This window comes from Ochotona princeps, chromosome 32 (genome assembly GCF_030435755.1).
Source record: "Ochotona princeps isolate mOchPri1 chromosome 32, mOchPri1.hap1, whole genome shotgun sequence".
Lineage (NCBI taxonomy): Eukaryota > Metazoa > Chordata > Mammalia > Lagomorpha > Ochotonidae > Ochotona > Ochotona princeps.
The window spans coordinates 5,733,289-5,745,974 of record NC_080863.1 but is presented as its reverse complement, the minus strand read 5'-3'; the positions used below and the strand labels follow the sequence as shown (position 1 = coordinate 5,745,974).

General features: G+C 47.8%; 1 protein-coding gene across 5 annotated transcripts in view; it reads left to right on the top strand.

The window, feature by feature from the left end:
* The window catches only part of CSGALNACT1 (chondroitin sulfate N-acetylgalactosaminyltransferase 1), a 153,295-nt gene that overhangs the window by 122,886 nt on the left and 17,723 nt on the right, over nt 1–12,686 (top strand). For all 5 annotated transcript variants that reach the window (XM_058657456.1, XM_004591391.2, XM_058657458.1 and 2 more), the window contains one exon: nt 10,150–10,366. In XM_058657456.1, coding sequence (XP_058513439.1) covers nt 10,150–10,366 — 217 coding nt within the window. The remainder of the gene's footprint in view (nt 1–10,149; nt 10,367–12,686) is intronic.

Below are 12,686 nucleotides of genomic sequence, written 5' to 3'. Positions count from 1 at the left end.
ATATTCATGGTAGGTAAATGTGTATATATATGTAGGTATATATATGTGTGTGTATATATATATATATAATGATGAACATATGTTCAGGGGAAGGTATGAATGCATTTTGTGCACGTTTGTGGGTCAATTTGTCGTATATCCGGGGGTTGAAGTCTTGGCTATAATTATGAATTTGTCCATGTCTTCTCTTTGGGCTCTCAGATTTTGCTTTTATGTATTTTGGTGCCCAGTTGTTTGGTATAGAACACATTTTAGGGTCGTGTCTTTTCATAATGCCCCTCTTTGTCTCTCAGCATTTTCTTTGTTCTAAAATCTGATACTATAACCACTCCTTTTTAGATTTGTTGAAAATGTATTGTTATTATTATTTTATTTTGATGATCTTTACATAGTTGATTAGGGCACAAAAGGCCAAGGGCTACAGGAAAGTGGGTAAGACCATTGTTTCCACTTCTCTTTATTCCTTCCTGTACCTGGGGGAAGGAGAGACAAAGGAAGAAGCCACACCCAGCCTCCCAACCATCCCAGGGACCCTGATAACCACTTGTTTTTAAAGTGAGTGATTACATGGTATATCTTCCTCCTCCTCTTTTAGCTTGGCTGTGTTGTTGGTTTTGAGCTGAGTTTCTTGTAAACAGTATTTTTTTTTTTGTTTAAATCCACTTCTCTTCTTTATTTGGTGCATATGGATCACTTAGGCTTAAGATAATTACTGGTGTGTTAGAGTTTATGTCTACAATGGCAAGTAATTATATAACAGAAGTACATTTTTATTATAGGGTTTACCAAGAGATTAAATTAAAAATAACTATGAATGAGTACTTGACCAAGAGGTCTTCATAAATTTTCTTGATTTAATGGCTAAAATAGGAATTCAGTATCATGCACTTAAAAAGTTTCCTTGGCAAGATTCATCGTAGCTATGTTAATGCTGTGGGAACTTGGGGAGGGCTCTCATCCATAGATGTGTGTGTGTGTGTGTGTGTAGTGGACTTGGATCTTTCTTCTGAGGAAGATCTGAGTCCTATCCCAGAAATGGTCATCACTCTGTCCCAGGCAGAAGCTGGGTGGCTTTGTGTTACGGTGCGTGTATTTGATGCTACAAGCACCACGGCACATTATGCTATGTCTGCTTGTGGTGAGCACCTTGGTGTGCCAGGTAACATACTGTCCGAACCTCTGCCCACCAGGGATTCCACACACCCATCTTGCAGCTGTTAAGACAGCCTTGTAAATTTCCCAGAATGTGGTGGCTTGGTACTAGCACTTTCCAGTGCTGACAGATTCCAAGGGCCAAGACATGGCTGGGAGGGTGATCCAGCTCCTAGGTGTCTGGCCCCTTGTTTAGGAAGGCTGGGAGGCCAAGGGCAGAATAATCTGAAGTCTGGCTCACCCACAGATCTGGCATTTGCATTATCTCACAGCCTAGCACCTTATGCCATCATTGAACTTCCAGGTTCCTGGGAGAAGCAATGTCTCAAGAATCAAACGGGGAGTTGGGCTTGCCTCACTGTCTGCTCCATCTTCAGGTGTGCCTCTGGCGTCGATTTCTGGTCAGTGTGGACATCAGTCGCTCTGCCTTTTTGTCAACACCGTGGGGCTAACAAAGAGAACAGATCCAACCTTTGTTGTAGCACCTGTTTATGGGCGTTTGGGCATAGCTTAGTCTCCATTGGAAATTCCTGTTTTTGTTATTTATTTTTAAGAAATAATTTATTGAATATAATAATTTGATAACTGCATTAGTGGCTGCTTGACTATTTTTAATTATTATCCAGCACAAGTACTGGAGTTTAATCGTTGCTAACACTTGCTGAAGACTTGGGTATGCATCTGTTTAGGTAAATCAGCGGTTTCATTCTCAAACCCTGATTTAATAGGTCTGTTTCAGGCACAGTATTGTTTTTCTTTTAAGATTCAGTTAATTGACTTGAGGGAGAGCAAGAGGGAGGGACAGAGCAAGAGGGAGGGACAGAGAGGAGAAATCTTCCATTTGCCAGTTTATTCCCCGGATGTACACAACAGCCGGGGCTGTGCCAGGCCAAAACCGGAAGCCAGGAACTCTGTCCAGGTCTCCAATGTGGAGCACCTGGCCCACCTTCTGCTGCTTTCCAAAGTGCTACATTAGCAGACACCTGGGGTGGAAGTGGAACAGGCATGACTTCCACTGGCAGTTCAAGATGGGATTCCGTTATCACAAGTGGCAGTGACTGGGGCAACACAACACCTAGCCCAGGTTCTGTTATCTGTTTCCATTGGCACAGAGGAGTTCAGGGCAAGTAATATTTTGTGTGGTAGCATGCTGGGATCCATTTGTGGGTTTAAGATTATGGTTGTCATCTTCAGCTTGCTCTGGTTTTGCTGTATTTTAGAATTTCCTCAGGAATACGCACAAGGTCTCCCCGAAAGAGCCAGTCAATTCAGTCTTAGAACCTATTTGTAAAGTTGAAACCACTGACTATTGAGATGAGTCCATTGAATAAAATCAATGCTTCTAAGAGATGCAATTAATGGCTTTCTTTGAAACACAAAACAGTTAATATTGATGCTTTAAAAATATGCTGTAACCCAGTTTTTATGACCACAGCATAGGGACCCTAAGCCATTAGCTGTCTTACTGAATATGCTACAAAGTCAGTGTGAACCAGGATTAAACTAGAAATCTCTGGCATTGGGTGTTGGCCATCACTGTCCGGAAAGTCCTCTTTTAGTTATGTTGTGGGTATGACATGATGCAGACTCTAACTAACCTGGATGGGCAGTTAAAGGGGGTAACAGTCAAGTGGAAGGTCATGGTCTATAAGAGGAGAATGGGCACTTTCAGTTGCTAGTGGAAATGGATTTCCCAAGCAACAGCTGGTAAACAAACCGAATTATGACATTGCTAAAGCACCAGCCTGACTCTGGTATTATGTATGTTAATTTGTGATATCAGATGTTTGGGCTAACAGTGGCAACTTTAAGAAATGAGTCATGGGATTCTGTTTTTAAGCGTGGTTAATTAATGCCAGTACAGCAAGGGAAATGCTCCCTGTTTAGTTCTGACATGTCTGACTAAGAGCAGTAATACATTAAATAATTAATGGAGCAAAACGTAATGACATCATCATCATAATGGCAGTAAGTGCTTATTATTCCTCGCATCATAAAGGACTTCCTGTATACCAGGCATGTTTGTTTTGCATGGATCGATGGAGTTCATTATTCACAATAGCCCCACGTGGAGGTAGATATTAATGTTCATCCTGTATCCTAAAGCAATTGATGTCATTGAATCAAATCAGTAAATTATCCTGTTCTCAAAGCTAAGTTCTGACACTGTCTTCTGTTACACCTTAGAAAGTTGATTAATTTTTGAAACATCTTTATTTCCTTTTTTAAAGATTTATTTGTTTGAAAGGTAAAGTTAGAGGCGGGGGAGAGACTGAAAGAGATCTTTCATGTACAGTTCACTCTACAGATGGCTGCCAAAGCGGGGCCAGTCTAAAACCTGGAGCCAGAAGCTTCTTTCAGGTCTCCTTCATAGGAACCAGAGCCCAAATACTTGGGCTATCCTCTACTGCTTTCCCAGGCTCATTAGTAGGGAGCTGGATCAGAAATGGAGCCTCTGGGACTTGAACTAGTGTCTACGTGTCCCTTTACCCACCATACCACAGGGACAGTCCCTTGATCTCCTCTTTTCAAAAGTCAGTCTAGGCAGATGAACACACTACCTGTGATGCCAGAATCCTGTAGTGTTGCTGGTTCAAGACTAGCTGCTTTACTTGCTACCTGCCTGCTCACTCTCCTGGGAAATCAGAGAAGGTGATCCAAGCACTTAGGCCCTTGCTGTCCACTTGGGAGAGACCTGGATGGAGTTGCAGGTTCCTCAGTCAGACCAGTGCAGCCATTTAGGGAATGAACCAGCAGATGGAGAATGTCTTTGTCTCCTCCTGCCTCTATATAACTGCTTTTGCAACAAACAAATGATTTCTTTAAAAAAAACAAGTCAAGAGAATATAGTTATAGACTTCTTCCTGATGGCAAGGTTCACTAATCTGCAGGAAGCTTTACCAGGGTGTTGCTCTGGAAGTAACAGCTCTGTGTCTCCATCAGCCTGCAAGCATATCATGTGAACAAGTAACTTGGACAAGTTACTTATTTAACTTACACCAAAACATCAACTCACCCATCTATAAAAGGAAATTAGCAAAGAGCTTAACTGGTACTTTCTTATCTAGATAACATTTGTGAATGTGGTTTGCAAAACACACCCCATCGGCTGCAATGCAAATTTCAACTTAGCTATGCAAAGCGCCTTCAAAATGTTCATAGAAAAAAGATTAAATTAATAGATAGTTTTTCATATACATTTTCTATGAGCTTTTTTGAAGGCTCTATATCCTTTCTCTGTTTTGGTGGAAAGTTACTTAAAGAATTGTGCATGGGCAAGATTAATGGTTGGCCTAAAACAATCGCTGGGACTTTGACTTTCTGACACCTGCTCCTTACCACAGCCTATGGGATACACTGCCTGCTTTTCCAAACATCCTGTTGGACGCTTCCCCTGGGTCCTGAGAGGAAGTCCTGCAACTCTTGAGAAAAGCAGCCTGGTAGTTCGCTGACTTCCCGGATGTCTGTTCTGAAATTCTTGCCATTATTGCCTCTGCCCTCACCACCTGCCCCCTCAGACTCCATTGTGTCCAGGGAGGCATCTCACTGGTGTCCTTTCTAACCTTCATTTTCTTAAGAGTATGGAAATAGTTTGCTGTTTCTTTGAACACACACACACACACACACACACACACACACACCAGTACCACAGCCCTTGAAGACGCAAGAGGGAATTTGTGCACTTGGGGTTGTGAACAGTTGGTAGTCTGGGTCTGCCCGACTCAAGACAGTCCCAAGGGAGAAACGTGCGCAGAGGCCTGGCTTCCAGGCTAAACAGTATTTCGTTGTGTCTGTGCAGAATGTTTCTTTATCCATTCATTGGATGCTGGGAAGCCAGATTGCTGCCACACACCTTGGCCTCTGTTTGCAAGTGCACCAGTACATGTGAGAGTGTGGAAAACTTTTAAATGTCCTGGCTCCCTCTTCTGATCCTACAACCCCTTCCTACGCACCTCGTCTGACGTCTTCACTTACGTGGTAAGGCAGCCTGGACACAGGTGTCTGCGTCTGAATGTCAGGCTGACTCACACATCTCGGATCACATCAGAGCTTAACCCATCATCCCTTGCTCCCCAGTCACAGAATCAGTAAGCCCCTTACCCATACACCATGCCACCCATACACCATGCCAGGCTCTGAATTCTTCCCGCCTCCCCTCATCTCCACTGCCACTTCAGGGTTCAAGCCCTTTTCCTTTCTTGCTAAACCATGTGGCTTTCTTCTTGTTGTTTTCATCTTCTCCATGGCACTGTAGGGGGGTGGGCCTAAAGAATCCCATCTTGCCAGTATTATTATATAAATTGAGACGCAGCGTGAGACGAACAAATGGGTGTGCAGATGGACAGAGCTTCCAACACGGCCTCACTGCCTAAATTGTTGCAAGAGGGCCCAGCACAGTAGCTCAGTGGCTAAAGTCCTCGCCTTGCATGTGCTGGGATCCCATATGGGCACCGGTTCTAATCCCGGTGGCCCAGCTTCCCATCCAGCTCCCTGCTTGTGGCCTGGGAAAGCAGTTGAGGATGGCCCAAAGCCTTGGGACCCTGCCCTCACATAGGAGACCCAGAAGAGGCTCCAGGCTCCTGGCTTCGGATCGGCACAGCTCTGACTGTTGTGGCTGCTTGGGGAGTGAATCATTAGACGGAAGATCTTCCTCTCACTCTCTCCTCCTCTCTGTATATCTGACTTTCCAATAAAAATAAACAAATCTTTTTAAAAAAACAGAATTGTTGCAAGCACCAGTAGCTCTGGTTCCTCAATCCAGCTTTTCCACATAGTGGGCATAATTCCATTAGTGCTTCCTGTCCTGGTCTGCAAGAAGCTGTAGTCAGAATAGGGCCAGAGCTGGAGCCCAGGATGGGCGCCCTAACTTGTCCAATGCATGCATGCCATCCCGTTTAATGATCTGTCCCCAGCTCCTCTGTGCTGTGCTGAGTGTGCACCTGCAACCAGGAACTTCTGGGCTCACACAGGGTGGCCCTGCCTGACCCTGCAGCTCTATCGCTCACCTCTCACCCACACCTGCCTCGGGCACTTCCAGGTTTTCTGCACTGCTTCAGATTTGCCCAACATAATACGCTGTGTTTTGCTCATTTTGTCTGGTCAGTGTCTTTGCTTGTGTTCCTGATCTTTTAGTTTCAGCAGATAGCCTCTCTGTCAACCCCAGCGTCTGCTAGGGGCTTCCTTTCCAGACTGCCGGCCGTTCATCATGTTGGATACACCCGCTTTGCTCCTCTTCCTGCCCACCCCTCTGGGTTTCAAAGCACTGTTGCCCTACCAGCTTTTATCTATAACAACCCATGGGCCGATAGCCCTAAAACAACTCAGCAAGGAGGGAAGATTCAGTGGGACGTGACTTGTGTGCACTCACTGTCAACTGGCGATGACCTGGGTCCTATGGTGTTTCAGCGGAGGGAGATCTTCCATTTACTTAGAGATTTTCCAACCACTGGTTTACTCTCCAAAGAGCCAGAAGACCCAGAGATGAACCAGGGCAAACTCTGGAAAGTCCATCCTGATCCCCCACACGACGGCAGGAACTCGGGCATCTTCCCAGGCACACCAACAGGGAGCTGGCTTGGAAGCAAGCTGCCGGGACCTGAAGCAGCACTCCGACGGGGAAACCAGAGATGCTAGTGGCAACTTCACCAAAATGCTGGCCCCTGTATGCTGTATTTTGTCTGTGTATCTGCAGACGAAGGTTGCTGCTACGCCTGTCTTTGTACTGCTGCAAATAATCCTGTGAGCAAGAGAGTACAAGCATCTGTTTATGCCCCTGTGTTCCATTCTGTTGGGCATCTGCCCAGGAGTATAAAGTATAATTGCTGGGTCATCTGGTAATCTGATGTTTAACGTTTTGAGGAATTGCCAGTTGTTTTCTGTGGTGGCTATGCCACCGTACATTCCCAGCAACCGCACACAAGGGCCCTGGTTTCTGTAGAGAAGTTATTATATGTGCTCTTCTGTCTGCCAGCATCACACAGGGGCAGCACAACATGCTGTGAACACAGGACTTGTGTCTTGGGTGAAGAGCAGCTTGTCGGGGGCTTCCGAGCTGGGGAGAGAATTCTGAGAGGTGCACTTCCGGCAGGTTTATGGGGCCTGGAGGCAGGGGCTGGGTGGGAGAGGGTTGTGTGGGAAGGTGGGAGAGTCGGAACTTCTGATGTGGAGAGCTGAGGATGCCACAGCATGAGCGGACCTCCTGAGATTAAAGAGAAAACACTTCGCAGGCAGGAGGTCGGGGTTTGGCCATGCACCGCTCACCACTGCCTGTGTGCCTGCATGTGTTGAGTAAGGCTCGTGAGAATTGTGATTTCCCAGGGTCTGAAGCTGAAGCAGAGGCACCTCCCCTTGAGTGAGGCTGTTGCTACTGAAGGAAGATCCTCTGGGGCTGACTACAGGGATGTTTTGTGGGTAGCAGCAGGTGCGTTACCCCGGTGGAAGTTCTAGAGTGTGGCCCCTGGGAGACAGAGTGGGGGTGCTTGTACAGAGAGATAGGAAACCAACAGCCTTTAGCACGTGTGAGACAGGAAGGGGGAAAGAGGGGCCAGCCAGGCATCTGAGCAGCTCCAAGCTATCTCCAAAGTACTTATCTTGACGTTTAATTTGCATAGTATATGAAATGCCACCATTTCATCAAATATTCCCAGGAAGGCACCCACGAGGCTGAAGTGCCCTGAACTTGCCCGTCACAGGGTCATCATGTCCACTGCTGTCCCAAGATGCTTCTGCCTCCCCACCCCCACTCCACCTTTCCTAGACCCCGTCACCCGTGGAGCTTAACCAAGAGGCAAAAGGATTCCTTAAGTGCTGTCCTTTGTATCGGAAAAAGACTTGACTGTGGGTGTGCCTCTATGTATGTGTGTATGTGTGAGAGAGAGACAGAGACAGAGAGGGTGGGTGGATGCAGTTGCAAGAGAGGTTTAAGTAAGTTGTATTTAAAAGAGGTGAAATCAAGGGCTCTAAAATCAGATCTACAAGACATCATTAACATAATGAGAGGGTGGGGGAGCTGTGCTGAGGAGTTGAGGTCATGACGGTTGAAGCCTAGCGTGGTATGTGGGAAGCCGTGAGCAAGCCGCTTCAGCCCCGCGTAAAGCTGCACGGGGAACCACCAGCGCCCACGCCTTCTTGGTGGTGCATGTCCCTGTCACATTGGGTGGATGCTGCGGGCATCACAAAGGTTACAGCCGTCCCCATGGTTAGAGGGATCACTAGGAAGAATGCCCTCGTTTCCTGGGATGTTTGCCAACAGAAGTCCCTCTCGTGGGACAGATCTGAGTGTCTCACTGTCTGTATTTTCAACTGTGTGGGTTTGTATCTTTGAAAGTTTGTGATCCTTATCACAGTGCTGGGAAAGAGGATGGCTCCTTTGAAAACAAGCCACCCACCCACGCACGTTTTCATCTACAGGTTCACCTGCCAGCAGCCGTTTGTAACTTCATTGCCACGTGCAGAAGGGTTAGGCTGCTGCCATCAGGGGTCAGGGGCTGGGCAGCCTGGTTCAGTTACACAGGTGCACCCCTGGGGCTGGCCCTCGCTGGGGGTTCATGGTTTACCCAGTTGCTCTGGGTGAAGAGAGCCCAGCATTGTGATACAGGAAACTAAGCCACCACCTGTAATGCTGGCATCCCCGTAATCACTGAGTGCCACCTGCTCCATTTTGGATGCAGCTCCCTGCTATTGAGCTAGGGAAAGCAGCAGAAGGTGGCCCAGGTACCTGGATCTGTGCCACTCGTATGGGAGACCTGGATGAAGCGCCTGGCTCCTGGCTTCAGCCTGGCCCAGCTCTAGCCATTGAAGCCATTTAAGAAATGAGTCGGGCACGAATGCTATCTTTGTCTCTCCCTTTCTGTGTCGCTCAGCGTTTCAAACAATAAATAAAATAAAACTATAAAAAAATTAGAAAGTAAAAGAGCCTATTCTCCGAGAGGGGACTGGTTGAACAAATTAGTAACGTTTGAGGAGAACTGATTTCACCTGTTCAGCCAGTTTCCTAGAGGGACTGGCATTTGCCCTGTTGGTTAAGATGCCGTCATAATGGAGTGCCTGGGTTTGAGTTCCAACCCAGGTTTCTGAGTCCAGCTTCCTGCTGTCACTCACTGAGGGCATGCGCGATGTGCTTCAGGAGCTGGCAAGTGAAGCTGCACTCAACGCTGCCAGAATCTCATGTCAGAGTGGAGGTTAGAGTCCCAGCTGCTCCAGCGCTACCCCGATCCCTGCTAAGGTGCCTGGGAAAACGGCAGAAGATGGCCGAAGCGTTAGGACCCCAGGTAGAGGCCCTGGCTGCTGGTGTCGGCCTGATCCACCCTGACTACTGCAGCCATTCGGGGGAGTGAAGCAAGTGCAGCTCTCTCGTTCTCTCCTTAGCCCTCTTCCCATCCCTCTTTTTCTCTCTTTGTCTTTCAAGTGAATACATAATTTTAAAAAAGGAAGAAGAAGAAAAGAAAAGAAATAAAGGGGCTGGCGTCGCATAGTAAGCTGTCACCCGCAATGTCAGCACCCTCTGTGGGCTCTGGTTCGAGTTCTGGCTGCTCTACTTCCTATCCAGATCCTTACTCATGGCCTGAAAGAGCAGAGGAGGATGACCCAGACCTTGGGCTCCTATATCTTCCATCCACTGGTTCACCCCCAGATGGGCACTAAGACCAAGGCAATGCCAGTTTAAAATCAAGACCCAGGAACTCCACCTGGGTCTCCCACGCAGGTGGCAGCCACCCAAGGAACTGGGCCACCATTTCTACCCTGATGTACTAACAGGGCAGTCAGGGCTGGAGCCATTGCCTCTGTCCCGCATGGTGATTCAACCCGCTGTGCTCAACCTCACTTTTGCTAGTCTCAAGGAGTGCTGTTTTGGGCCTTCTGATAATTATTAGATGTAGAGATTTCATCTCACCTTTAATAATAAAAAAAATCTCTTTTTTTTTAAAGTATTGGGTGCTAACAAAGCGCTCGGCATCCATGAGGAATGTTTACAAGCCATCATTCTTCTGCCTGCAGGGATCTACCGCACGGAAAGGGACAAAGGCACGCTCTATGAACTCACCTTCAGAGGGGACCACAAGCATGAGTTCCGACGGCTCGTCCTCTTCCGTCCCTTCGGCCCCATCCTGAAGGTGAAGAAGGAGAAGCTGGACATGGCGCACACGCTCATCAATGTCATCGTGCCACTGGCCAGGAGGGCCGACAAGTTCCGGCAGTTCATGCAGAACTTCAGGTGGGGGCCAGCTGCATGTCTGCCAGGGTCTGACCCTCCCCTGGCCCCAGTGTTTACAGCCTCGCCGTCTGCATTCTCTCTGTCCCCTCTGGGACCACAGCGCGCCACCCTTTGAGAACTGCTGGAGCTGTGGCCGCCCCAGGCAACTGTCACAGTGGGAGACTTGGGCTGCGGACAGGCTGGGCCTACGTGTGTGATGGAGAAAGTGCCTGTGTCTGAGAAACTGCCAAGAGCTGGCCAGCTGGAGGCGCAGTGTTTTGCTGCACCACACAGGCCTGTCCCTGGCCAGCCTGGGCTTGGTGCTGACTCCGGTATAGGGGCCACATCACTGCGGGAGGGACCCAGGGGCCTGAATGAACAGGTAGGTGCTGCTGAGTATACACAGATCTTCAAAAAGCTCATGGAAAATGTGTTTTAGGAAAAAAACTATGGATGGATTTGAAAAGTTTGGGCACAGACTTTTATTTATTTATTTATTTATTTATTTATTTATTTTTTAAAGATTGGAAAGCCGGATATACAGAGAGGAGGAGAGACAGAGAGGAAAATCTTCCATCCGATGTTTCACTCCCCAAGTGAGCCACAACGGACCGGTGCACGCCGATCCGATGCCGGGAACCAGGAACCTCTTCCGGGTCTCCCACGTGGGTGCAGGGTCCCAAAGGTTTGGGCCGTCCTTGACTGCTTTCCCAGGCCACAAGCAGGGAGCTGGATGGGAAGTGGAGCAGCGGGGATTAGAACCGGCGCCCATATGGGATCCCGGGGCTTTCAAGGCGAGGACTTTAGCCGCTAGGCCACGCCACCGGGCCCGGGCACAGACTTTTAAATGCATTTTCCACATACATTTTGAAGTCCCTTGTATTGGTGCATCTGTTTCCATAGTATCATGAAGAATATAAGTAGTTGGGCTCGGCGGCGTGGCCTAGTGGCTAAGGTCCTCGCCTTGATCCCATATGGCCGATGGTTCTAATCCCGGCAGCTCCACTTCCTCTCTCTCTCTCCTCCTCTCAGTATATCTGACTTTGTAATAATAAAAAAAAAGAATATAAGTAGTTGTTTAAGATGGGTGGTCATGAACAAGTATGAACTATTGTTTAAAAAAAAAAAGCTAGTAGGGAGATATTGTTGAGGAGATCAGAGTAGTGGCTTATAAGCCGTTCAGGTAAAGACAGGGAAATGAAATGTGTTTCTCTCTCTCTCTGAAAGTACAGCACTTCCAGGGCGTTTGTCCTCCACTGTTAATATTCATCTATGTGTTGCTGTGTGGCAGTAAAAAGGGCTGGGTGGGACATCTGGAGGGATGATTTGTGGTTCAGACATTGCACCCAAGTTGAGGACCACAGCACTGGGGTGGGCGCTTGTCCCATAGCTTAGCTGTGCAATCTCGGAGTGTCTCTGCGCCCAACTCCAGCTTCCTGCCATGGTGCACTCTGTGGTCTCTGTCACCCACATGAAACCCAGATGGTATTCCAGGCTCCTGGCTTCAGCCTGGCCCAGCACCAACTGTGGTAGGCATTTGGGGAGTGAGCCAGTGATGGAAAATCTCTCTCCTCTTCCCTCCTTCCCTCTCCCTCTGAAGCAAGAGAGAGAGAGAGAGAGAGAGAGAGAGAGAAGGGAAAGGGAAAGGGAAAGAGAAGGGAAAGAAAGAAAAGAGAGAAGAAGGAAGGAAGGAAGGAAGGAAGGAAGGAAGGAAGGAAGGAAGGAAGGAAGGAAGGAAGGAAGGAAGGGAGGGAGGGAGGGAGGGAGGGAGGGACACAGCCCCCACCTCTGCGGAAGGTGCAGGCCGTTAACACAGAACCCGGAGCTGGGCTGAGACACAGACAGGCGAGAGGGCCCATGAGAGCCTCCTGCTCGGTAGGCACAGTGTTCGTGGGTGGAGAGAGGGCACGGAGGGTGTTAACCGAGCAGATGACAGGAAAAGAAAACAGAGTCTTTGTTCACACCTAAAACCCCAGGTATCGTCAGTCCATTAACTATTTAAGCACAATTAATACCACTGTAAAATTACTGGGAAGAAACGAGGAGGCTGTTTTATTCGATGTTATCTTCATGAAGTCTTTTTCCTCACAAGATTTGCATGAAGGTGAAGCCATGGATGCTGAGGGTGACATCATGTGTGACTTTTATATCCGTCTTTATCTCTGCTCTCCAAACTTTTTCAGACCTACTGTACATTTTATAGTTTAGCAACTCAGTGAAAGATTAATTTTGCCTTTTACAATTAAGCAAAGCTTTTTAGTTGGGGAGGTGACACTATGCTGTGTAACCAAGGTAGAACAGCATGAATAAATGATTTGAAACCCAATCTGAGTCCCACCTA